At 36.2% G+C, this 27,643-nt stretch overlaps 1 protein-coding gene and 1 long non-coding RNA gene across 10 annotated transcripts in view; one reads left to right on the forward strand and one right to left on the reverse strand.

The window, feature by feature from the left end:
- PHC3 (polyhomeotic homolog 3) overlaps positions 1 to 27,643 on the reverse strand; it is a 105,693-nt gene that overhangs the window by 10,070 nt on the left and 67,980 nt on the right. For 5 of the 9 annotated variants that reach the window (XM_040480716.1, XM_040480715.1, XM_040480714.1 and 2 more), the window contains 6 exons: positions 25,317 to 25,467; positions 20,211 to 20,461; positions 16,235 to 16,394; positions 8,484 to 8,598; positions 4,309 to 4,441; positions 3,986 to 4,217 (listed from right to left, as the gene is read on the reverse strand). In XM_040480716.1, coding sequence (XP_040336650.1) covers positions 3,986 to 4,217; positions 4,309 to 4,441; positions 8,484 to 8,598; positions 16,235 to 16,394; positions 20,211 to 20,461; positions 25,317 to 25,467 — 1,042 coding nt within the window. Of the gene's footprint in view, positions 1 to 308; positions 438 to 3,681; positions 3,810 to 3,985; positions 4,218 to 4,308; positions 4,442 to 8,483; positions 8,599 to 16,234; positions 16,395 to 20,210; positions 20,462 to 25,316; positions 25,468 to 27,643 lie in introns of those variants that run through there. The other 4 variants (XR_005792233.1, XR_005792234.1, XM_040480718.1 and 1 more) reach the window with 4 other exon arrangements.
- LOC121033980 (uncharacterized) lies at positions 23,138 to 23,937 on the forward strand. The gene is made up of 2 exons (XR_005792235.1): positions 23,138 to 23,314; positions 23,542 to 23,937. It is a non-coding gene; the product is annotated as an uncharacterized LOC121033980 (long non-coding RNA).

The raw sequence follows: 27,643 nt of genomic DNA on the forward strand, positions 1-27,643 counted from the left end.
AAGGACTGGATGAGTGAATAAACAAACAATGAACAAAAACAGAATCTGCCACAGAGGAGCTATTTGTAATAGTAATAATACGCTTCTTTCTGTATTTAGCTGTATGGCCTTCTCTTGGTTATTTCTTTTCCCATCTTCTCTGTTAGTTGTTTCTTTCCTGTTTCATATATAGCAGCCAGTTTTTTAACTTCTCTATTTTAATTTCTCAGACTTAAAAACTGACCTTTCAAAAGTACCCTATGCAGACTGTTACAGCTTTGCCATTTACCATATAAAAGAAATTATACAGTTAAAATGGGATTACTCACCATAGAAAGCTCCCTTTCTTTTCCCAGAGGTAGCTCTCAAAACTGGGCAGACAAAACTGACTAATCTTGCATCTAGTTGTGACTTCATCCTTCTTTTTATGAAAGAACTAATGTTCTTCTCTCTTCAGTCTTACTTACAAGAACACAGGAAAAGAAAAGAGAGAGAAAGATAGGGCAGGACTTACTTAGAGTCAGAAAACAGGAGCAATGAGAAGTAATGAGGACTGTAAGAGCTACGTTTGGGAATAGAAACAAGGAGTTTTCCATGAGGAAATGTATAGCATGTTTTCGTTCCTCTGTATTGTGAGATCCCTCTTCAAATGTCTTCTGGTACTAAGTAAACGTAGTAGCAAAATAATAAAGAACAAAAAATGTTTTGGGAAACCACATGATTGAGTAGGAATGCATTATCTTCAGAATTTTGGATCGGTAACTCTCTTAAGCCAACCACAACTAAGGGTAGTTATACTATACATTAGTATAGAAATGAAAAAATAAAATTACTTTAAAAAGAAAAAGTGGGGGTGGGGAGGCAGAAGCAAATACTCTTCCAGAAACTCATTAAAGAAAAGTGAATTTTCAAAAAATTTTCAGACGCTCAAGGTATTGAGTTTCTGACACTAGAATCTACTTCTGTAAAATGGCTGGTGCCCCAGGGACTCCTACCAAACATATCCTACCTGCAGCAACCAGTCACCTTGTTGGGTTTATGTCACCAGAAGCAGCTATCAAGATGGGCATTGGCCTCTACAAACGGACATGAGTCACAACTATACTTTGCAATGTCCAGTCACTTTTTCAGCTAAATCCAAAATGAAAGCACTCTACACAAAATTTCAGGCTGGTGAAATAGATCACTTGCCACAATGTAAACAAGTCCCAATATTAGTATTATGAAAACCAATAATCATATATTTTTAGATAATTCCTACTTTATATGCCTACAGAAAAAGTGAATCTACTACAAATTCACAAATCGATAAATACCAAATAAACTGATGTTTGCATTGTAACAAGAGTTAAGAGAACTGCAGTTAGTTGAAAACAAGAATCGTTCCTCTAGAGAACTTCTGAATACACAAAACTTGAGAAGAAAATAATTTTTCACTGTGGTAACAGCTCTGAGATTGGGTATAAAGCATACCAGCTCTAACATGGTCTCACCAGGATGGTTCACAAGATGATATTACACGAAGAGAAGAGCAAACTCTAGGAGTAAATATAAGTGCCCTGAATAAAGAGGGAAGTCTATCTCAACTGGAAAGAATGAAAATATAAGAGATTACAAAATTTACAAGCTCGTTCCTTCTATGAGAAAAGTTTGAAAGTAGACTTCTTGGTGGGGGGTGGAACACAGTCCTGAATGAGCTTGAAAGAGGCTTCAAACAAGTTTACAAAGGCCAAAGGAGTACACAGAAATGAAGACAAAAGCATTTTCTGATAGAAGATTTTCTTTAAGTCACAGACATTAATTACTCAGAGAAACTTTGTGAAAGAAGATAGAACTGGTCACACAGATAATCTTGTTATTTAGCCTGTCAAAGCAGTTTGGAAATAGTCCCATTTAATCAGTAAAAGGAAAGCAGAGTTACATTAAGCAGACTTACACAATACCAAGCAATTCTAAATTATAAAGCAGTTTCCCTTTAATGATATGTAATATTCTTTGAATAACTGGCAAAACTGTGTCTCAATGAACTCAGTAAGACAAGTATTTCAAGCTATAAGCAATATTTTTTTTCAACTGAAGAAGCAAGAATGAGACAAGAATTTAGCCTTTGTTCTAAAAAAAAAAAAAGCATATGAAATGCTAGAAGAATCAGATATCTATTAATTGTTCATTATTTGACCAACTACTTTCCTCAGGTTATGAACAAACCCTCCTTTCCCAAAGGAAATAGTTTCCCCCAAATGAGAAATCAGGCTAACAGTTCACACGCCCCATGTGGAAACTACTTCTGAAGAGGACAGAATCAAAGTCAAGCCCCAGGGGATCAGTAAAGATTCCAGTGTTAATTCTCATGATATCTAGACTGGCCTAAAAACTAAAATTTATTTCAGTCCTCATATATTAAAACCACAACCAGTGAAAACTCACCATCCTCTAACATACCAGTTTTAAAGCAGATTCAAAACCTCTATGGTCAGCGCTTAACTCACACCTAAGTTTTCTTAAGTGTGTGCTTCAAAATCTTCTATGAAAAATGTATCCTCTCTTTAAAACAATTGCGGTCTTTCTTTAAAAGTGACTATAACTTGTTTAATTAAAAAAAGACTTATTTAGCATTTCTAAAACAAGGTACTGAAAAATAATAAAATGGGGCGCCTGGATGGCTCAAGTCAATTAAGCAACCGGGTCTTGCTTTCGGCTCAGGTCACGATCTCATGGTTTGAGTTCAAGCCCCACACTGGGCTCTGTGCTGACACTGTAGAGCCTGCTTGGGATTCTCTTTCCCTCTCTCCCTGCCCCACACCCCACTCTCTCTCCATCAAAATAAATGCATAAACCTTAAAGAAAAAACAATAAAATGTCATAGAATTCTGTATATAAGGTAAAATGACAGGTTTTTTTAAAGTAGTACTAGTTCTGAATATACTTTCTTCACTCAGCACATTAACTGTAGGTTTGCTTCTGAGATAGTGGTTACCTTCATAGATTAATCAGCAAAAGTAGCTGGATTAATTTTACTAAGTCTGTAGACAAGTTCAAAGGGAATATACTTTTCTGGAAAGCTTGTGTCAAGAGTAACAGTATGATTCACAATAAAATCAAAATGGAGCAAACATTTAAAAAATCTCCTTGTTTTCCATATTCATAATGGAATGAATAAGATTTGCTGATTTTAAAAAAATATACTCTTAATATATATAATCAGTGTGGGTCTCATCATGAGCAATGCTGCAATTATCTTTAGTAACCAGCCCCTTGGAGAAAGTAGATATAAAAGACTGTTGCATTAAAAAAAGATAAAGAACATAAAGAATTAAGCTGATGGAAAGAGTACCAAAATGAGAGAGCAGAAAAAACATAAATAAGAAAGTTACCCTCAATACTGGAATGGAATATCATAAATGAATTTTAGTTGTCTACTTAAAAAATCAAATTCCAGAAGTGTTCTTGATGTCTACTTATTGAAAAGAATCAAGGAATGCAGCTTCCTTTAAAAGAACCAGCTTGATTTTTTAAAAAGAAACCAAAATGTTACCATATTCTAAAAGGTCTTGATTAGCTTTCAAAAATGCAAAAAGAAAAAAATATATATATAGTCTCTCTTATTTTATTTAAAAAAGGTTAAATTAGGAAATAAAGAGGAAATGGAATAGAAAAATAGAAGAGAAGGGAAGAAGTGTCTGACTCAATCTCTCTACTGACCTCTCGAGAGAAATCAGACTGAAGAGAAGAGAGCACCTTTAATATCTTCACCGGCTGAGGTGTCACAGCAGAAGCAGGACTAGTCAGTTTTTATCGACTTGGGGGGTATGAGAAAATACCCAGTTGTGCTGAGGGAATAAGCAAGAGGAAACAGATCACATTTCAATAGCAAATGCCATTTAATTAACACATATACATAGTACTTCTCTAGCCCTTTAGTGCAATAGGTGTGGATGGATCTAACATCATTCCTGTGTGTGAATGCACAAGAAAAATATTAAGGCCAAAGTGGTGAATTACATACCAGGCAAAGAATGGATGAAGGCCCAGACATCATCAACTGTCCATATAGATGGCTCTGTTTGTGCAACTGGTAGCAAATCACTGTTTTCAGGCATTTTCCTAATTCTCACATCCCGGAGCTCACGTTCTCTTTCCCGCTCACTCTGCCTGCGCAGGCGTGTTGTCATAGCAGATGGAACAGAATCTTCATGAGAAGCCAAGTCTTCTTCTGCAGATGGATAAGTAATTGGAAGCTGGAAAATGTAGTACAAGTAAAATACAGCATTGCACTTTCCTTACATTTCTGAAAAGGGTATTGTACATTGAAGCAAGGTTTCTACAGACCTGCCTAAGGATATGTTCTCTTGCTGCCCCATCAGGGCCACTTGGACGACGGCCACGATGCCCAAGACTCTGATTATCAGGCTTACGATTCCAACGACTAAGTGCAAATTTTTTAGAACAGCTAACATTGTACCTAAGAAATTCAAGTAAGAAAAAATATTAAATGATATATGGAACACTCCATTTAGTATTTAATTATGACTTTAAAGTGCACTTGTGAATCAGTAAGTGCCAGATACTTCATTAAAGACTGTGATACCTCAGAAAGTAAACCATAGTAGTGTTCAATGGATTTACTTATGGTGACAGTCAAAAAATGGTCTCTGTATATATCATAATATAGCTCTCAATACATTATTGGATACCAATAGGTATTGATATTTTCTCCTAATAACCGCATGATATAGAGGATAACCAATTTACTGCAAAATAATTCAAGGCTCCAGGAAAAAAGAAGTTTGAATTAATTGTGTAGATGTTGAAACTATTTTCCTAAGTAATCGTTTCTGAAGAGAGATTAATAAGAAAGGTTAGTATAGGGGCGCCTGGGTGGCGCAGTCGGTTAAGCATCCGAATTCAGCCAGGTCACGATCTCGCGGTCCGTGAGTTCGAGCCCCTCGTCAGGCTCTGGGCTGATGGCTCATAGCCTGGAGCGTTTCCGATTCTGTGTCTCCCTCTCTCTCTGCCCCTCCCCCGTTCATGCTCTGTCTCTCTCTGTCCCAAATAAATAAAAACGTTGAAAAAAAAAATTTAAAAAAAAAAAAGAAGAAAGGTTAGTATAGTAGAGAGGGGGAAATCTCAAATGGCTAGTAAAAGATTTTTCAAATAATACTGAAATCAAAGAGTGAAAACGTAAAGTTGAGATTTTGAAGTTGCACAAATTCATCATAGTTCTATTTAGGAAATTCAAATACACATAATTCTTTAAAACTGGTTGGAAGATTATTTTCATTTTATCAAAATAGACTAATGTTTTTTTAATGTAAGACATGATGACAGTTTAAAAAAAGTCCTGTGAGTGTTTATTGGGCTTCAAGGCCCTAGAACAGGGCTGGTAAACTTTTTCTACAAAGGACCAGATGGTAAATATTTTTGGCTTTGTAGACAATAAAAGACTGTCACAACTACTTAACACTGTAACTGTAACATGAAAGCAGCCATCAGCCATGAACAATAAATGAGCATGGCTGTGTTCCAATAAGATTTTATTTAGAGTAAAATTTGAGTTTCACATAGTTTTCATGTGTCGTGAAATATTACTTTTATCTTTTTTCCAACCCCCTAAAAATTGAAAAACAATCCTTAGCTCGGGGGCCATCCAAAAACAGGATACACAGATGACTTGGCCTGGGTACAGTTTGCCAACCCCTTCCCTAGAAAGAAGAGCAAGGGATGCCCAGGGTGGCTCAGTTAAGCATCCAACTCTTGAGATTGGCTCAGGTCATGATCTCACAGTTTGTGAGATGGAGCCCCACACTGGGCTCTGTGCTGACAGTGAAGAGCCTGCTTGGGATTATCTCTCTTCTCTCTGCCCCTCCACTCTCTCACGTTCTCACTCTCTCAAAATAAATAAACTTAAAAAAAAAAAAAGCAGAAGAGATAATCTAAGAAACAAATTTCTGAAAAGCTAAAGAAAGGCTAAGAAAAATACATACAGTTCCTCTTTTTTTATACATCCAAAACTGCTACTGTAGGGGCACCTGAGTGGCTCAGTTGGTTAAGCATCTGACTTCAGCCCACGTCATGATCTCACGGTTCATGAGTTCATACTCTACATCGGGCTCTTTGCTGTCTGCACAGAGCCTGCCTCGGATCCTCTGTCCCTGCCACCTCACGGTCTTAAAAATATTTTTTTTTTTTAACTTTTTTTTTTTCAACGTTTTTTAATTTATTTTTGGGACAGAGAGAGACAGAGCATGAACGGGGGAGGGGCAGAGAGAGAGGGAGACACAGAATCAGAAACAGGCTCCAGGCTCTGAGCCATCAGCCCAGAGCCCGACGCGGGGCTCGAACTCACGGACCGCGAGATCGTGACCTGGCTGAAGTCGGACGCTTAACCGACTGCGCCACCCAGGCGCCCCTTAAAAATATTTTTAAAAAAAACTGCACTGTAACTTCATATTGTCAAGATTCTTCCTCTAAGATTTCTCAGGAAAATGACAAGAATAAATCCCAATTAACTTTGCTATTGATAACTATCCTAGGACCAATATACAGATACCAAAGTGTATTTTCCTCACCTATGTTTTATGAAGATATCAGGAGGTAGAAGGAGTACCATGAAAATGAATAAGCTATTTTTTCCCTAAAAATATATATATATTTAAAAATGTGTTCACAGGGCACCTGGGTGGCTCATTTGGTTAAGTGTCTGACTCTTGATTTCAGCTCAGGTCATGATCTGAGGGTCCCTGGGATCAAGCCCAGGGCAGAGTCTGCTTGGGATTTTCTCTCTTCCTCTCTCTCTCTGACCCTCCCCAACTCACACATTCACTCTCTCCTAAATAAACTTAAAAAACAAAAAGTGTCCTGATGGCCACTTCATGTTACCCTAAAACAATTCAACAAGCTCAGCTGTGTTCATTATGCTGATCTGTGGGCTCAGCGCTGTAGGTTTCTGATTTCCATTCATAGCAATTTCCATTCACAAACCTTCCTTCCTCCAAGACTAGAGAGAAGAGAGACTAACCTTACACTCGCTGTTTAGTCCCTAAATATTTAAATCTCCAAGGCAGACATGTAAATAGCAGCATTTCTTCCCTGACCTAATTTATCCTCTCTTTTTTGCTCTGTCTGTATTTCTCTTATGTTAAGATCCCTAACCTTCTAAAGAAATTCATCTACGTAGAATAACTTGACAACTCAGTAATCATCTCTGGGAGGAGTGATGGTAGCATTAAATGTTCTGAAATAACTTCTAAATAATCAAGACCTTTAAAATATTATGAAAGGCTGCCCTTTCTCCTCAGAGTTGTTAATCACTTAGAACCAGAGAGCCACTAGTCTTTTTACGGAAAACTCCCAAGTTTAAACAGGAGTTCTAGAACTTGCTTAGGGCTATCAATAACGTGAGATAATATGTGAATAAAAAATTGACATGAGAAACCAAATGAAGCCATTTTTGGTGGAAAATACTTCTATTACTTACTTAAGTTTTACTAAGTATATTTAAGTGGCACCATACTAGATAGTATGTTCAAGCAAGAAAATCCCTAGATGTAAACAATTAAGATCTTATATTCTTTGAGAGAATCATCACTTCCTGGAACAGAGAACAAATTTCAAAATAATCTGTACATACACCTCACCTCTAGTGGTGAATACTTATATTAGGATTTATTATCAGCATCAGGTTTTTTTTTTTTAATGTAAACTAAATCTGTGACAAGAGTAACGAAGACCCTAAACATTTTTTTTGTTATTAGTACTGTTTACCTATAATATTACTATTGAAAATAGAGATTTAGAAAAGACGTATTTTGCTCTCTGATAATGTAACAATGTGGAGAAATTGTGCTACAGCTGTCCCACTTAAAATAAATAGGATGTAATTAAAACAAATTAAAACATTTTAAAACAAAAAAAAGTAAATCCTGAGGCACCTGGGTGGCTCAGTGGGTCAAGTGTCTGACTCCTGATTTTGGCTCAAGTCACAATCCCAGGGTCGTGGGATTGAGCCCCACACTGGGCTGTGCACTAAGAGTGGAGCCTGCTTGAGATTCTCTCTCTCCCTCTGCCTCTCTCCCCTCCCCAGGCTCTCTAATAAAATTAAAATTCAATTAATAAAATAAAATAAACAAAAAACAAAGTAAATCTTGGTATTTTAATACTGACCAACAACCAGGTGATAAAAGAAATACTGTTTTGATACACCTTAAGGATTAGTAGTCTGTCTGTTCACAGGAGAGATTCTCCTAAGCATATTTTTAACATGAGATTGCTACTTCAGTATCAGAATATGCTGTAAAACTCACTGTAAATGTTATGAATATGTAATTTTCACAGAACAAAATTTAATAACTAAATATCAAAGTAGCTCCAGATAATGCCTATTTGATATTCTTCCTCTATATTACAATATCTAGTTTTGGCCACCGGTAAGCTCTACAAGTTTTTTGGTTTTGTTACAGTAGTTGTTGGTTTATGCTTTAGGAAAGTCAAGAGAATAGAAATACCTTTTGGCACAGGACATAGTACAGAATCGTTTTGACCGAAGAAATTCATTAGCATATCCCATCTTCCCACAGAATTCACACTTGAGCAACTCACTGTCCATTTCTTCTAATGTCTCTAAAAAAGAAGGAAACAAAGGAAAAAAACTTCCAAAAATTTAATTGTGGCAAATTTTAAGCCTCTACTTTGGTTGGATGCAGCTAGTTCAGTCCCTCCAGAAAACTTAAAGGAATGGTCTTTTAACTTTTCAATCCACAATCACTTTGGCAAGGAAGATACTACAAAAGCAACTGCATCCATCAATTCCCTTTTGCTCCTCTATAAAAACTTTATGGAATTTTCTCTATATAAGTAAGCAATGCATTTTTAAAGGTTCATTCTGCTAAGAATCCAACATACCTAAAATGTGCAAATAACTTTATTGAGCAGTGTTACAAGAAGTGAAGATGAGTAAGTAACCTTCAGGAGGAACACTTTCAAAAAGCACTGTATAGGCTATGAATTTTGGTTCCCTGTGCTATGAAGATATATAACAGAGAACACTTCATTGTAACTGGAGACGAGGATGCCTTCAAAGAGGAGCTAAAATTTTAATATACTTGATGTCAGAGGAGCATATAAGATAATTAACCTTTTCAAAGATCTGCAATATATAACAGAAAATATAAAGATACAGATACCTAATTATAAAATAGTCCCTTTTATATGTATCGTATAAAAATAAAAATAATTTATATTAATCTTAAAAATCACAAATAATTTTGTCATTTCTAACCTCTGCTCCTTCTTGTCAGAGCACTATTAAGTTAGAATATCCTTCCCTCCCCCCCACCCCATATCCATAGTTTTCTTCAAGCCATAGCACTAGACCCAAGGAAACCTCCTACCTAAATCCTCCAGTATTCAGCAGCAAGCAATTTAATTTTCATCGCCCACAGCTTTCTCATCTGTAAAATGGGGTTTATAATACCTTTCCCAAAGAACTGCAATGACAACAGTAGGCATAAAACAGAGGCAGTTCCATTTCCTATTTTCCACATAAGAATTAAGAGTACCAAGACCTGTAATAAGTACTTAAGAACTAAAAACCGTTAACATTCTTAAACCCACCATATTCTACCATGTTCTTGCGTCACCATAATTCCTAGGCCACGTTATGTAAAATACACGAAACACACTTTACTAATTAAAGCTTTTAGCTATGAGTTCCATGTGTGCTTTTCTATGTTACTCATTTAACCAAAGGCTTATTAAGATAAAGAGACTCCAGGGGCGCCTGGGTGGCGCAGTCGGTTAAGCGTCCGACTTCAGCCAGGTCACGATATCGCGGTCCGTGAGTTCGAGCCCCGCGTCGGGCTCTGGGCTGATGGCTCGGAGCCTGGAGCCTGTTTCCGATTCTGTGTCTCCCTCTCTCTCTGCCCCTCCCCTGTTCATGCTCTGTCTCTCTCTGTCCCAAAAATAAATAAAAACGTTGAAAAAAAAAATTTTTTTTCAGGACTATCTTCATAAGTAAAACTCATCTGCTGAGTAGCAATGAAGAAGAAATGGTCTCAAAAGAAGTAAAACTAAAATTACTCCTTCCAATGACCTAGAAATGCCTTTTACACAACTGTGCCTCAACAACACATTCCTGGGACCTGATGTCACAACTTCCAGTATTGTTTTCACTTTGTCATGCTTGAAACCTGAACTGACTTTGAAAAGCCTATACAGGAGACAGAACCTCTCAGTCACCTACCACTGACACCAATCTGGCCCTAAAGAGTCTGGACATCAAGTTGTTCCACTTCCAGACTACACTGAAAGCTTTGTTTAAAAAGTTTCTATTAATTAATGTCGCAATATACAACATGTGATAATAGGCTAGAATACCTTATAAAGAAGAACAAATGTTTTGGGTCCAAACAGGTATGGTCTAAGGGCTAACAACCTAACAAAAAATGAACATCAGCTTTATTTCTCATAATGAAGAGAGGAACATGAACAGATTCAAAAATCTGTTCCTCGGGGCACCTGGGTGGCTCAGTCGGTTGAGCGTCCGACTTCGGCTCAGGTCATGATCTCACAGTCTGTGAGTTCAAGCCCCGCATTGGGCTCTGTGCTGACAGCTCAGAGCCTGGAGCCTGCTTTGGTTTCTGGGTCTCCCTCTCTCTCTGCTCCTCCCCTGCTCATGCTCTGTCTCTCTCTGTCTCAAAATAAATAAAAACATTAAAAAAAAAAATTAAAAAAAAAATCTGTTCCAATGTTTGTCAGAATTTTAACAAATTTGGTAATGTTAACAAGTCTACTTTTCTACATTGGTGAATAAAAAATTACAGAGCCAAAAGAGTTCAAAAACTGTTGCTTCAGCTAATAAAGATAGGAGTCTATGGCAAAGACAGCTGGTAATTCTCCCCCTTCCATTCTTCACTTTTCTCCTACAGCAACAAATCCTAATTTGTAACAAGACATAGGGTCTCTGAAAACAAAAACTACAGCTTCTGCCCAAGGTGTGGCCATTCATGACGTGTGATGCCCCTTCCCCCAACTCACTCTTTAGAATGTGAAAATGAAGAGTAACTATCTTAGAAATGAAAGCAATATTCTAGGGATGACAGAGCCCTAACACACTGGCAGCTTAGATGCCAGAATAATCCTTACACTAAGTTTTATTCTACTGAATTAAACTGTATATACTACTAAAAGCCACTAAATAAATGACCTCACCATTTCACCCTATAGTACTTCCCATAAACAGTGAAGTACACAGTAATAGAAACACTTTATAAAATTACCTTGGGAAATTAAATGAAATATTTAAAAATTTGGCATATTCTATGTAAATATCTCTACTGTGAAACAGATTCGTCTTTTTCATGGACTACATTTACCTTATAACACTGTGCAAATTTAAATGTACAATGTGTTACATTTATATATGATGATTGCTATTGTAGCAATATTTAGCACCTCCATCACCCTGTTATCCTTCCTGTTTAGTGGTTGGAATACTTCAGTTTTAGTCTCCAGGCAATTATATTATGCATTAGATCTCTACGGTTTATTTACTACTTACTCCTTGCTCAGATTAATCATCTTTAAATCTTTCTTTGCCTTACTCTGGTAACTTACCCTGTTAAACTACCCTTTGCCTTATCCTCCATAAATCCTTTCCTTTCTCTTCTCAACATAACTACAAGTATCAATTACATGCCAAACCTACATTCATCCTACAGATGACCAGCAGTTTCCAAAAACCCTCTTTTCATGTTACCTGCCTAAAAATCTTCAGTAACCATCCTCTTGAAAAGATAACTCCTAACTACTTGGTCAAATATCCAAGATGCTCTACAATCTGATTCTGCCAGTCTTACTTCTCGTTACTTCTCTAACCTAACAGTCTACTTTTTGCTGCCCCCTTATGAAGTTACTGCACATCCTTTGTACATTTATTCATGGTTCCAACTTAAAAGGTTCTTCCTGTTCATGAACTTAAATCTGTGTTTTATCATCCCAGGTCAAATCCCATCTTTACAGAAAATTTACCAAACTGGCAATAATCTCCACCAGGTTTGTTGTTGCTGTTGTCTTCCATCAGCATAATCCTTAATCCCATCACCTAGTTCCCCCACTTCCCCTCTGGTAACCATCAGTTTGTTCTTGATAGTTAAGACTCTGTTTCTTGGTTTGTCTCCTTTTTCCTTTGCTCATTTGTTTTGTTTCTTAAATTCCACATGTAAGTGAGATCTTATGTTATCTTTGTCTAACTGATTTATTTCACTTAGCGTGATACTCTCTAGCTCTATCCATGTTGTTGCAAATGGCAAAATTTCATTCTTTTTTATGGCTGGATAATATTCCATTGTATGTAAATATTACATTTTCTTTATATATTCATCTATCACTAGACACTTGGGCTGCTTCCAGTGCTGGTTATTATAAATAATGCTGCAGTAAACATAGGTGTGCATGTATCCCTTTGGATTAGCGTTTTTGTATTTTGGGGGGAAATACCCAATACTGCGATTATTGGAATGGAGAGTAGTTCTATTTTTAATTTTTTGAGGAACCTCCATAGTGTTTTCCACAGTGGCTGTACCAGTTTGCATTCTTTTCAAGTGTTCTATAGAAACAACCATAAAACAAGTAACAAAGTGTCAATAAACATATCAGTAATTACTTTGAATGTAAATGGACTAAATGCTCCAATCAAAAGACACAGGGTGACAGGGTGGATAAAAAAGCAAGACCCATCTATATGCTGCCTATAAGCGACTCATTTCAGACCAAAAGACAACTGTAGATTGAAAAGGAGGGGACAGAGAAACATTTATCATGCAAATGGATGTCAAAGGAAATCTAGGATAGCAATACTTACATCAGACAAAATAGACTTTAAAACAGACTGTAAGAAGAGACAAAGGACACTATATAATAATAAAAGGGACAATCCAACAAGAGGGTATAACAGAGGATATAACAATTGTAAATATTTATGCACCCAATGTCAAAGCACCCAAATACATAAAATAGTTAATAACAAATACAAAGGATATCATCGACAGTAATAATAGTAGCAGACTTTAACACCCCATTTACACGGATGAACAGATCATCCAAACAGAAAATCAACAAGGAAACAATGACTTTGAATGACACACTGTACCAGATGGATTTAACAGACATATTCAGAACATTCCATCAATCAGGTTTTTTTTTAATTGAAGTATAATTGACAAATTAGTTTCAGGTACACAAGATAGTCATTCAGCAATTATATGCATTATGAAATACTTGCTACAAATGTGTAACAATACTACTATATTCCCTATACTGTACTTTCCAGCCACGTGACTTAATTATTTTATGGCTGGAAGTCTGTACCTTTTAATCTCCTGCACTAATTTCACCCATCCTCCCATCCTCTCTCCTTTGGCAACCACCAGTTTGTTCTCCATATTTATAAGTCTATTTCTTTCTGTGGTTATTTTTTTATTTTTTTATTTTTATTTTTTTAGAGAGAAAGAGAGCAGGGAGAGGAGGGAGGGGAGAGAGAGAGAGACAGAGTGAGCGAGCATACGAATCTTAAACAGGCTCCATGCTTAGCACAGAGCCTGATGTGGAGCCTGATCCCACAACCCTGGGATCATGACCTAAGCTGAGGTCAAGAGTCAGACTCTCAACCAACTGAGCCACACAGGCTCCCCTGCTTGTTTTATCTTTTAGAATTCACATATAAGCGAAATCAGATTGTCTGGTTTATTTCATTTAGCGTAACACCCTATAGGTCCATCCATGTTGTCACAAATAGCAAAATTCCATTTTTATGGCTGAGTAATATTCCATTGTGATATATACTACATATTTATTCATTCACCTATTGATGGACACGGGCTGCTTCCACATCTTGGGTACTATAAATAATGATACAGTAAATACAGGGGTGCATATATCTTTTTAAATTAATGTTTTCATTTTCTTTGGGTAAATACCCAAAAGTGGAATTACTAGATCATATGCTATGTCTTTTTTTAGTTTTCTGAGGAACCATCATACTATTCTCCATAGTGATCGCATCAATTTACATTCCCATCAACCATACATGAGGGTTCCCTTTTCTCTACATCCTCACCAACACTTCCTATCTTTTTGATACTAGCCATTCTGACTTGTGTGAGATGATACCTCATTGTGGTTATAAAAGCACAATGTGGTTTATCTCAACTAGTTTTAAAACTTATTTTAAAGTCCCAAGTTCATACTGTCTATATACTTCATTTAAAACTTACTATATGTTACTCCTTAGCTATCTTACATTCATCAGTTCCTACTAGGTCAAAAGCTCCTCTCAGGTTCTAGCACAGTCTAACATATGCTGTATGTCTATTATATTATAAGCCATGAATATATGGCATATGCTGTGAAGCTTCCTAAACAGTTTTCCACTTTTCTCCAATGTATACACACAAGACAGCACATTATATGTGCTTTTAAGTTTAGAATGTTCATATATACACTTATTGTAGCTATAGGCCAAAAAAAAAAAAAAAAAAATCCCTGTACATTCATCTTTACTATTCTTCAGCTCAAATGAAACATTTTCTCAGAATAGTATGTATAACTAAAGTATTCAGGAATTAAGTGAAATTAAATTCATAACAAAAGGTAAAATGCAGACATTGTTGGATTCTGATTTGAAAAATAACTATAAAAGGATATTTATACAATTTATATAATTGAGGAAATCTCAATATGAACCAGGTACTAGATGACCTCAAAGAATTACTATTAATATTGTTTCATGTGACACAGCATTATAGTTATTATATGAGAAAACGTATGCATTTTTATTTAAAATTTTTTTTTAAACTTAGTGGGTTTTTCCTTAATGTTTGTTTTTGAGAGGGGGGAGGGGCAGACAGAGGGAGACAGAGGAGCTGAAGCAGGCTCTATGCTGACAGCAGGGAGCCCAACACAGGGCTCAAATTCACGAACTGCGAACTGCGAGATCATCACCTGATTGACGTCAGACACTTAACTGCCTGAGCCACCCAGATGCCCCGTATATATTTTTAGAAATGCGCAATGAAATGAGGACTTTTTTTTTTTAACAGAAAGGAGGAGGGAAGAAAAGAAGAGAAAGAGAAAAGTGACAGAAAGGAAGAAGGGGGAAATGGGAAACGGAGGGAGGAAAACAAAAGAGATGGATGAAACTAGCGTGGCAAAAATAATGTTTGAAATCGGGTAACAGTGTTGAGTCTGGATGAGGATTCATTATACAATTCTGATTTGTAGGTTTGAAATTTTTCATTGTTAACATTTTTTTAAGTAAAAGAAACCAAACTGATCTCAATATAAGTTAGCAGTAAAACCAAATTGGATACTATCATACTCTTCCCTGTTCAAATAAAAAATAAACCAGGGATGAATATATTGCAACAGTTTATAAGGTAGTAACAATGACACAGGTGCCTTCCTTTTAATAATCAGGCAAACTGTGGGCAAAGACAATTATATATTTTGTTTACCAGCATGCTATTTTGTTTAATTTAGCAAAGTACAGGCACACAGTACATGCTCAATAAACACGTGAAAATTAATTTCAGATGAAATACACTAAGATACTGAGGACAACTACTTTGACACAGATGTTTATAAAACCACTACTGTGCAGCCCTGGCTACACTGAATGTTATTTGATTCAACTGTGTTGCAAGGACAGGACCATGATCAGAATCAATAAAAGGTATCAGTTCTGAATGTATTTGTGTTCATTCTGGAATATTCACTATTAGACTAAAGTCTTTAAAAGAGGAGTCTCTAACAATAAGAAGATTTAGTGATATTTTCCTCTTTGAACAAATTTAATTACTTCTTGATTGACAGGTACATCCTTAATACAACTGTAATTCCCACCTGACATCAAACATCAGAATATGGAAAGCCTAAAACCAAACAACCCAGGAGTTTTAAAATTTTAAGCAAACTCAGTCTGCTTAGAAAAAGAGAACTGGTTGTTTTGATGCTAAAATTCTGAACTACTTTCGTATATAGGGGAACTTTTCCCTCCCATACTCCTTCAAAGGTCAATCTGACATTATGCAAATTAAACATCTTGCTATTTGAATTATTTAGCCATTAAAGGTCTGATTAGCCTTCCATTTACTTTTGTCTTCCCAGTGTGAAAATATGTGTAGAATAAAAATCCATATTGTGTTTCAAGCAGTAAAAGTCGAAGTTAATTTAAACAGTATCTTAAGTAAAATCCACAAACCTTCAGCAATCATGTCTTCCATTTCTGTGTCAGATGAATTATCTCCATGCTTTGTATTATTCTGTAGCTCTGGCTGAACACACACAGAGTTTATCACCTGATTATCCAAAAGAGGCCTTTTTTTCACAGGCTGTTCTATAAGCAAAGACGAACGGCTCACCTTTAAATGAGACAGAGAATAAAACAATCTTTTAAAAGGTTTTTCAGAAATAACTTGGTTAAGGGGCCCCTGGGTGGCTCAGTCGGTTAAGCATCCAACTCTTGATTTCAGCTCAGGTCATGATCTCACGGTTCATGAGACTGAGTCCCATGTCTGGCTCTGCACTGACAGCGCAGAGCCTGCTTGGGACTGACTCTCTCTCTCTCTCTCTCTCTCTCTCTCTCTCTCTCAAAACAAATAAAAAAAAAAAATCTTAAAAAAAAAAAAACTTAGTTAAAAAAACCCTCTTGAAATGAATAGTATCTGTGATAATTTACTTGTTCAGCCAATCAGGTCCATCATTAAGAAAATTTTAGGCAATCTAGACATCAACAGTTTGTATTTCAAGTCATCACCAATATGGATGCTTCAAAATCTGTCAAATAGAACCTAGTGTTCTAGTTTAGGCAAATAGTTTAAAAATGTCTTTGGGGCACCTTGGGGGGCTCAGTCGGCTAAGCATCTGACGACTTTGGCTCAGGTCATGATCTCACAGTTCGTGAGTTCGAGCCCCACACTGGACTCTGGCACGGAGCCTGCTTCAGATCCTGTCTCCCTCTCTCTCTCTGCCCCTCCCCAGCTCAAACACTATGTCTCAAAAACAAACATTAAAAAAAATTACATATTTTCATGTTTTGAAAAATATGTAATAAATTTTGATTAGCCAGTATCCTCAACTTATTTTTTTTCTGCAACAACTTTTAAGATTTATTTTTCACGTACAAAACTTTTTACTTAAAGAGTTACCGCCTTAGGATAGATCATTATTGTATGTATTTTAAAAATAAGAGAACTATAGGGCACCTGGGTAGCTCAGTTGGTTAAGCATCAGACTCTTGATTTTGGCTCAGGTCATGATCTCATGGTTTGTGAGATCGAGCTCTGCACTGGGCTCCATTCAAAGCACAGAGCCTGCTTGAGATTCTTTCTCTCCACCTCTCACTCTCCTTCTCTCTGCCCCACCCCTGCTCGCATATGCGTGCGTTCTCTCTCTCTCAAATAAATATTTTTTTTAAAAAAGCAAGAGAACTAATGTTCAAAGTGTTTAGGTGATTTCTTTACAGAAGCAGAATCAGGCCTAGAACTCAAGTCTCCTGACTCCTAATTCAGCAGCCTAATCCAATATAATCACAAAAAGAATTGGAAAAATCCTCAAACATTAACATTAAAATCAACAACAAAATATTCACTTATGTTCAGTATACTTGGTTAAGCCATGAATACTTATTTCAGAAATATTTTCAGCAAAAACAACCCAAAAAAAACCATTTACTGATTTGCTAGTGAACTTTCAGCTAATCTGAAATAGAACCTCCTATTTCTATTTAAGAATGCTGGTTAAGTCTCCAGTATCTGCCACAGATGGTAAATGATGCTTACTGTAAATTCTACATTTAACTTCAGAGAATAATCACCCGTGAACTTTTAAATTTTGTTCATTTCAGTTAGTATATACATTATGCCTCAAGTAAAATTTACAAAAAGGTATTACTAAAGACACTGTAATATGCAGTGCTACTAAGAGTTTACACTTCTGCTGTGTGAATATATTTAAATAATCTTTTCAGAAAACAATTTAGCAATATATATACCATGAGTCTTATGAATACATATGTAATGTGATCCAGTATCTGTACTTCTAGGAATTCATCCTAAAGAAATCATTACTATTTATCTTTTATTTATTTTGAGAGAGCACATGCACAAGCAGGGGAGGGGCAGAGAGAGTGAGACAGAGAATCCCTAGCAGGCTCTGCACTATCAGTGTAGAGCCTGGCCTGGGGCTCGATCTCATGAACTGTGAGACCATGACCTGAGGCAAAATCAAGAGTCGAATGCTTAATTGACTGAGCCACCCAGACACCCCATTACGGCTAAAGAAATTATTAAATAATAGAAACCTAAAACGCCCAACAATAATGGAAGAATTACATAAATTATAGTTGTTCATAAAGCAGAGTATTATGTAACCTTTCAAAATATTCCCAAAGTACTATTTATCATATGAGAAAACAAATGCTCTAAATATACTATGTGACAGATGCAGAACTGTATATATAATAGTCTTGATAATATGAAATATATGTATATAAAACAATACACATTGTGGTATTACTGAGGATTATTTGTTCTGTCCATTTCCCATATCTTCCATTTAAAATAATGTCATTACTTTTGTAATCAGGAAAAAAAAGTTATAGTTGACACTAATAATTATTAATAATAGCAGCTATGGATATTAAGCGCCAGGCACTGCAGAAAACAATTTATGCACATTTAATCCTCACAACAACCCTAAGAGCAAAGTATAATCTCCATTTGCCATATGAGCAAAAACGGAAGATCAAAAAGGTTGAGTGACTTAACAAAGGTTACAGTATGCAGCACTGCCAGAATCCAAACCCTGAGGAACAGGGAAAAAAGACTTGTTCCACTATCAGAATTCCTATAGGAGATCCACATTTAATACACGCAGTTAACTGAAAAGAAAGGCAAATGATGAGGCAACCCACTATCACAATGCAAGATCTTCACCACCCATAAATCTAAAAACCCAGATGATTCAAAGGCCTTTGAAGGGAATTATTTTGTTTCCTTGTCTTATTTGGCTTTGACTTTGGCCACCTGTCTTTGATTTATTTTCTAAGGAAAAATGTTCTTCTCTAGGTATTAGCATATAAATTACATACAACTAGTCTCAAATCATAAGACTCTCAGTGACAGAAACAGCACCTCCATTTTGATGTGAAGATTTTAAAACATTTTAAAACATTTTTAAACCATTTTAAAAATCTGACTGAAGGCAGAGATTTAAGAATGAGAAAATCTATTTGCTAATTTAAACCATCAACTGGATAACTTCAGAAATATTAGGACACTAGGAAGTTATGATTTCATGCACTTAAGTTAAAAGTTCACAAAGTAATCACACTATATAAGAAACACCATTTTAGGGGTGCCTGCATGGCTCAGTTAAGCATCTGACTCTTGATCTTGGCTCAGGTCATGATCTCATGGTTTGTGGGACTGAGCCCCAGGTAGGGCTCTGTGCCAACAGTGCAGAGCCTGCTTGGGATTCTCTCCCTCTTTTTCTCTGCCCCTCGCCCACTTGCTCTCTTGTTCTCTCTTGAAAGAAATTTAAGAGAAAAAAAAAAAAGAAAAAAAAAAAAGAGAAAGAAACACCATCTTAGAAACATAAGGCACTTTTGTGTAATTTCAGTCCCCTTAAAAAAAATTAAAAATTTATTTCACTGGAATAAACTTCCAACTATCTTTCTCTAAAAATTATAAAAATCGACATCCTTAATATCCTGAAATTTTTCTTAGTTTATATATAGCTAGTATAAAAATTCTAGAAATGTATTTGGAAATATATAAAGAATATATAGAGAGAGAAATTCCAGGCAAGAGATTGACTTTTTTTTTTTTTAATGTTTAGTATTGTGTGTGTGTGTGTGAGAGAGAGAGAGAGAGAGCGCGCGCGCGTGCATGCACACACAAGTGGGGGAGGGGCAGAGAGAGAGGGAGACATAGAATCTGAAGCAGGCTCCAGACTCCAAACTGTCAGCACAGAGTCTGATGCAGCGGCTCGAACTCACAGTCTACGAGATCATGACCTGAACCAAAGTTGGATGCTCAACCGACGGGAGCCACCCTGGCACCCCGACAACTTTTTTGAAATAAAATTACAAGCAGTTTATTAAAGAACAATACACTACATTTAAAAATAATACTACATGAATAATTTTTAAAAATACAAATTTGCTTACTACTTACAGGAAATGGCTCCAATCCCTCCTGAATCACAAAGCCTTCAATAACATGCGTTAAAATCTGTGGTTTAACAATAGCCTGTGGAGGTTTGTTTTCTATACTGGGAATGCTGCTGGGTACAGAAGTACTATTACTCCTTGTGGTAGCAGCTGGAAGTAAGAGTGGAGGTGGAGGAACAGAAACATGTGAAGGATCTGATGGAGATTTAATTACTGAAGCACTGACTGATGCCACAGCAGGTAATTCCACTTGCTCTGAAAAAGAAAAGTCAGTTTTTATCTTTATCATTCTGTGCAGGCAAATATGAAAAAAATTCAAGAATAAACATTAACAGCAACAATAGTTAAGATCTAGTGCTTTAAAACACCATCCTAAGAACTTTATATTTAATCTCATTTAATCTTATGAGATAGAAGCCACTATTATCCCCACTTTACAGAAGGGGATAACTTGCTAAAAGTTATCATTCCAACCTTGGTCACAGGTTACATTCCAACCTTGCCCCATAAGACACAAAAATATTTTAGAATGTCAACTTAAGAATATGAAAATTGTTGCTTTTTAAAAATTTTTTAAGCTAAACAGATATTAAATTCCCTGTGTTCCTCCTGTTTATATATTCCAGATGGCATGGCGGGGCGGGGGGCGGGGTTGGTGGGGAGTACTCTGAAAGTACACTTAAATAAAAAAGGATCATAAAATCCATAGAGATTTTTAAAGGATTACACAGCATTCATCACCTTTATTTCAAGCAGTAAGGCTAATCCAATCCATGTACATTTTTTTAATACCTCTTCAGTGGCAATGTGTATGTCAGTTTGGAGAAACACTTTAGTACCAGGCAATTGCAAAACATTGGGCTGGATCACTGTGATTCCTCCCCTTCAAACTCTGATGACCACATTTAGATAGACCCCACAGCCTATGATAGAGACTTTACCTAGCCGTACAATAGCACCAAACTGTATGAAAGCCGTACGATAGCACCAAACTTTACTGACTGTATGAAATAGAAAGAACCAGCTGAAAACTAAAAATATCAGTGACTAGAGATGTCTGAGAAAAATAACAAAAAAAAAGAGCACATGTGTAAAGATAACAGTATGATTTACTGAGCACTTACATGCCAGGTACTGTGCAAATGCCTCACAGGTTGTAACTCAATTAATCCTCAAAACTAGCCCAAGGGAAACAGGAAGATAAAGAAACTTGGTCAAGGACACACAACTAATTAAGTAATGGAGCTGGTGGGATACTAACCTAGGGAATCAGTTCTTGAGACAATGCTCTTATAATTGCTGTGGTAACTCCTCTCCATCATCAGTATGAAAAGGGTTGACACCACTATCAAAAATGCTCAAAATATAGCCCAGTTAGGTAGAGAAGAAATAGGAATCCCTAAAGAATAAAATTTTCAGCTAACAATACAGTGTAGCGATCATCTGTATAATCTCAGAAATGGAAAAGCTAACAATTCACACTCAAGAACACGAATGTGATTAACATCATATATCTGATCACAGCACTGTTATTATAAGCCATTTATTAACCTAGTTCCACCAAATAATCCACCAAGATAAACTGTACTGGAAAACCTGTTAAAAATTACACAATCCTTGGGGCGCCCGGGCGGCTCTGTCAGTTAGGTGTCTGATTTCATCTCACGGTCCATGAGTTTGAGCCCTGCATCAGGCTCTGTGCTGACAGCTCAGAGCCTGGAGCCTGCCTCCAGACTGTGTCTCCCCTTCTCTCTGCCCCTCTCCCACTCTCGCTCAGTCTCTCAAAAATAAATTTTATAAAGATTTAAAGAAATTTTTAAATTACACAATCCTTTATTAAAAACTAAACAAGAAAGTCAACAGAAAAATGCTAGTTTATTGATTTCACGGAACACATGCAGTGTTACTGTATGCATGCATTATGAAACTGAGGAACTCCAGAAAAATTCTAACCCACATTACCAAATCTTCACATTTACTCATAGAGTAAAAGGAAATTAAATTATAAAATTATAAAATGGGATTGAAAGCCATGTTTTATGTTTGAAAGAAAATATATATCTATGGGGGTACTGAAAAATAAGATAAAATATTAATGTCCCTTACAGATTTATAGATATTTTGTTACTTTAGAAATATAAAGCTGCATTAAGTGTAATTTGGCTTATTCAGAAAATATTGCTTGGTGTATGTTCCAATTGATTTTTAGATCATACATACAAATGTGCCAATCTTACACAGAGTCCTAAATGTTGTTAAAAACAGAGCTGTAAGTTACTGACTTTTTGAAGAGGCTAATAGCTATTACTTGCCAGTATATATAATCAGCTGTTAAAAATAAAAACAGGTGAGAAACACTGATGTTATGAAAGTAGAAAAATTATTACATTCTCTAGATTGAAGATAACTACAAGAGAAAACACAAGTAATAGGATTTTGCCACAAGGTACTCTACTTATTCAAAGTCTCATTTTCTGAACAAGATCTGTGAGCTTTTTAAAAAATTTTTTTTAATCTTTATTTTTGACAGAGAGAGACAAAAACAGAGTGCCAGCAGGGGACGAACAGAGAGAGAGGAAGACACAGAATCCGAAGCAGGCTCCTGTCTCTGAGCTGTCAGCAGAGCCTGACGTGGGGCTTGAACTCACGAACTGAGAGATCATGACCTGAGCTGAAGTCGGACGCTTGACCGACTGAGCCACCCAGGAACCCCCATGAGCTTTTTTTTAACAGATGCTTTTTACTTGTATGGAATTTTTAGAGATTTACAAAAACTAAATACTGGATGGGAACAAATCCCTCTGTTTTTGCAGGTTTGCTTATTTTAGGATTTGCTGAGAGCTATTCTAAAAAATCAACTTGTGCTTGCTCTGCCCCTTCATAGACACTACAGAAGAGTAGTAGGTATGAAGTAAATGAGAAGAAGATTCTCTACACTGTACCTAGACAATTTAGCCTGACAGATACACGTGACAGAATCCTGAACTGTGTTCCTGAGGGAAAAAATGTGAAGCTGTGTTTGTGTTCCAGTATTTCAAGTGCTTAAACTTTCTTTGTGTTGCCATGAGTAATGCTTTTAAGGTAATTCAGTCACAGTCACAATGCAAGGTTAGTATCCAATTAAACTTTTATTTCTGTCTTTAAATCAAACTCCAGGAAATCTGCAGCAAAATTAAATCCATTTTCAGTGTACAGAAACTACAAAGATTTAATACTATAGTTAGATTTTCCTAAATCTAGTTTCTGTGGTATTACTTTGAGTAAACAAAGGTAATATTAAACTTGTCTTAAATATTTTATCTAACTTTACTGACTAACCATTTTCTGTTTTTCAGGAGGGAGAAAATGTTGGAAGAAAACTGATTTCTCCCTTTTTGTGCCTTCCAGAGATTCTCACGGATAGTAAGGGAATAAGGGTTAGAGTTGTGGCACAACTGAAACAAAGGGATGGCGAGAGTAGCTTTGGTAGCAAAGTCAGTGTCCTGTTACAATCTGTGTCTGTACCTGTGACAGGGGTTCTTATTTACTGTAAATAATCACGAGAGTTATAAGATATTCAAGAGGACTGAATACTTACAAGGAAGACTGAATCAAGATGACTATTATCTGGATCAAGCTTTCTGTAAAGAACCATATGGGCTCTACAACTACTCCTCTTTGCCACAAGAATACAAAAGTAAACATAGACAATATTTGAATAAATGAACGTAGCTGTTTTGTATAGAATTTTATTTATGGACAATGAAATTTCAATTCTGCATAATTTCACATGGCATGAAATATTACTCTTCTTTTGATCTTCGTCTACCACTTAGAACTTTTTTTTTTTTTTTAATTTTTTTTTTTCAACGTTTATTTATTTTGGGGACAGAGAGAGACAGAGCATGAATGGGGGAGGAGCAGAGAGAGAGGAAGACACAGAATCGGAAACAGGCTGCAGGCTCTGAGCCATCAGCCCAGAGCCTGATGCGGGGCTCGAACTCACGGACCGCGAGATCGTGACCTGGCTGAAGTCGGACGCTTAACCGACTGCGCCACCCAGGCGCCCCTACCACTTAGAACTTTTAAAACTATCCTCAGCTCATGGGACATGCAAAAATAGACAGCAGAAAAGATTTAAAGCATGAACTGTAGTTTGCCAACCCTGATCTAAATTAAATATTCATAGTTTTTAAAAATCTAACATGGGGGCACCTGGCTGGCTCAGTGGGCAGAGCATGCAGCTCTTGATTTCAGGGTCATGAGTGTGAGCCCCATGTTGGAAGCAGAGTTTACTTTAAAAATGTTCTTTTAAAAAGAGGGAAAAAAGAAAAGCTTTTATTAAATACATACACAAAAATTAATTAAAATCTAACATGGGATGTATTTTTTAAAGATCTAGACAGAGGGCTATATGAGTTTTATTTTAGTAAATGTTCTAGTTTTAGTAAATGTTTTCTATAATGTTTTGTAAAATGTTTTAAGTAAAATACCTAGGATTCACAGTCACGTTAATATCGTGAGGAGGAGCATACAGAAGATTTACTTGATTTCATGAGTAGCACTAAAGTAGTGAATAAAAATTTAAATGCTTAAGGACAACGATTTTTTTAATCCATGTCTCTAGTAAAGAATTAGTGAGGCTTAATTTAAGAACTGTCTGGGAAAGAATATTTTTAAAAATGTACTCAGCCTGGATCACAAGTAATTACGAGGAATGCCAGATATGACTCAGAATGTTTTGTGATTTCTGGAAAACATAAGTGAAATCTTTTTATAGAACTTTGATTCACCCTAATTTTTAAGCTTAGAAATAGCTTGACCAATGAACCTGATTGGGCATATAAAACATATCTGTAAAAACTACTAAAAATTAGAAGGCTAAAGTATGTTTTTCACTTGGGTGGCTCCTCATCAATTGTTTTGTTTCTCATGAAAAAAAAGAAACAAAAAGAAAATCTTGAATTCTATTATGTTTTGCTGTAATTAATTACATAAAAAACTAGTTTCATATCATTTCCAGTGAGGGTTCTATACTCACTTTATTACACTTCATTAATTTTACTTTACTCAACTTTATTACTAACGTTCACCTAGCACAAAATTTCCCCAAATGTAGGTATTTCCTCACCTAACAAAGGATGTTCAGAAGTCAAATCTTCTCTCCCCACGGTTATAGCTGCTGGAGACAGTGTGGGTGGTGGTGGCGTTCTGTCCATCCGAACACATTCATCTGACTCTTCTGGCATTTCTTCTTCACACACATCTTCTACTTGATAAACCTACAATGACAAACCACACTGCCTTAAAAGGTTTCTGAAAACATATTTACTAAGGTGTTCCTAACTTAATTGAAAAAAAATAATAAATTCTAAGTGTTTTAAATTTTAAAAAGGCAAAACGACTATGGAAGCAGAGTTGAAACTATTTTAGTTTCTATTTAACAGGTTGAAAAGAAAACTCTGAAACAACTCAAATGAGGTTTTTCATAATGCTCGAAAATATTTCACTGAAAGTAAGTTGCGAATCAGTATCTAGGCTACAAATTACTAAAGTTTCCCAAAAGGTGACAGTCAACTCAGGACATATTCTTAATTTTGAGAATTAAAAAAAAAAAAGTTTGATCTTATACACTCAATAACTAATTGGGGAATTTGCTATTGTTTCTATTAACTTCCAACTGTCATAAATAAAAATAAATGCTAGTACTTTTCACAAGCACACTAAATGACACATAATGTATCAGGGACTGCGTAAAGGACTATACCCCAGGTTCTTCTTTATTATGTTTATGTGAATTAAAGATTAAATTATGAAAAATAACATCTAAGAACATACAAAAAAGGTATGCAATTACATCTTTAATTCTTTAATCTTCTGACCTACGCAAGAATCTAATGAATTTTTATAAGCTAGTATCAGGTAAACAGAAAATACATGTCCTTGAATTAATACACACCCAAACCCACCACTCCTAAGCCATCTGACACATTATTTTTAGTTCTTCAATATTGTTTCATACTTACAAAGTTTTTAATTTTTTAACTTGACCTTTGTAATCCAATGCTAAAGAGTATACTTAAGAAAACATGGACTCAATCTGAGAAGGTACTATGTAACGAAAAATAACTAATTTTTCATTAAACTTAAGGCTGTTTTCAAAGTCCACTTCTAGACTATTTTTGTCATCATTATTTAATCATTACTTTTAATTTTTTTTATTTAATGTTTATTTTTGAGAGAGCGTGAGACACAGTGTGAGTCGGGGAAGGGGCAGAGAGAGGAACAGACAGAATCTGAAGCAGGCTCCAGGCTCCAGCAGTCAGCACAGGGCCCGACATGGGGCTCAAACCCACGAACTGTGAGATCATGACCTGAGCCGAAGTTGGAGGCTTAACCAACTAAGCCGCCCAGGCGACCCTATTTAATCATTATTTTTGAAAGATGATAGTTTACAAAAAAACAAAACCACAAAGCAGTTCCTTTTTCTAATATACAAAGCTTATTACTTAAATTTACAAAGGTCGTAAGTTTTTAAGATTACTTAAACTGATTAATAATTATAATAAATGTTAAAACAAAAAACCTTTCAACAACATTCACAAAAAACTTGAGGTGATATCTAATACTATATGTATTTTTTATACTATATTTTAATCAAACTATTGAAAAAGCTTGGTGATTTGAAGTATATCTTGGTCAATATAAAAGTCATCAAGATGTCTGGGGCGCCTGGGTGGCGCAGTCGGTTGAGCGTCCGACTTCAGCCAGGTCACGATCTCGCGGTCCGTGAGTTCGAGCCCCGCGTCAGGCTCTGGGCTGATGGCTCGGAGCCTGGAGCCTGTTTCCGATTCTGTGTCTCCCTCTCTCTCTGCCCCTCCCCCGTTCATGCTCTGTCTCTGTCCCAAAAATAAATAAAAAACGTTGAAAAAAAAAAAAGTGATCAAGATTTCTAAAACCAACATAAACCAAATGTTATAAAAGGGACTATCAAGTTTCATCTACAAAGGCATAGCTAACAGCAATACAGTTTAAAAAAAAAATTAAGCGCGTGACCCTTGTTCAGCTCAGGTCATGATCTCATGGTTCATGAGTTCAAGCCTTGTACTATTAGTGCAGAGCCTGCTTGCTTAGGATTCTTCTCTCCCCCTCTCTCTGCCCCTCCCCTGCTCATGCTCTCTCTCAAAATAAATAAATAAACCTAAAATAAAATTAAAATTAAAAAAAACAAAAAACACCTAACTTCCAAAGCCTCTAATTGTTTGTTTTTCTGAGAGAGAGAGAGAGAGAGAGAGGGAGGGAGGGAGAGAGAGAGAGGGAGCTAACATAAGTGAGTGACGGGCAGAGATAATCCCATGCTGACAGCATGGAGCCTGAAGTGGGGCTCAAGCTTACCCGATGTGAGGCATGAACTCATGAATGGTGAGATCATGACCTGAGCCAAAGTCAGTTGCTTAA

This window comes from Herpailurus yagouaroundi, unplaced genomic scaffold, assembly GCF_014898765.1.
Source record: "Herpailurus yagouaroundi ecotype Mexico unplaced genomic scaffold, PumYag 159, whole genome shotgun sequence".
Lineage (NCBI taxonomy): Eukaryota > Metazoa > Chordata > Mammalia > Carnivora > Felidae > Herpailurus > Herpailurus yagouaroundi.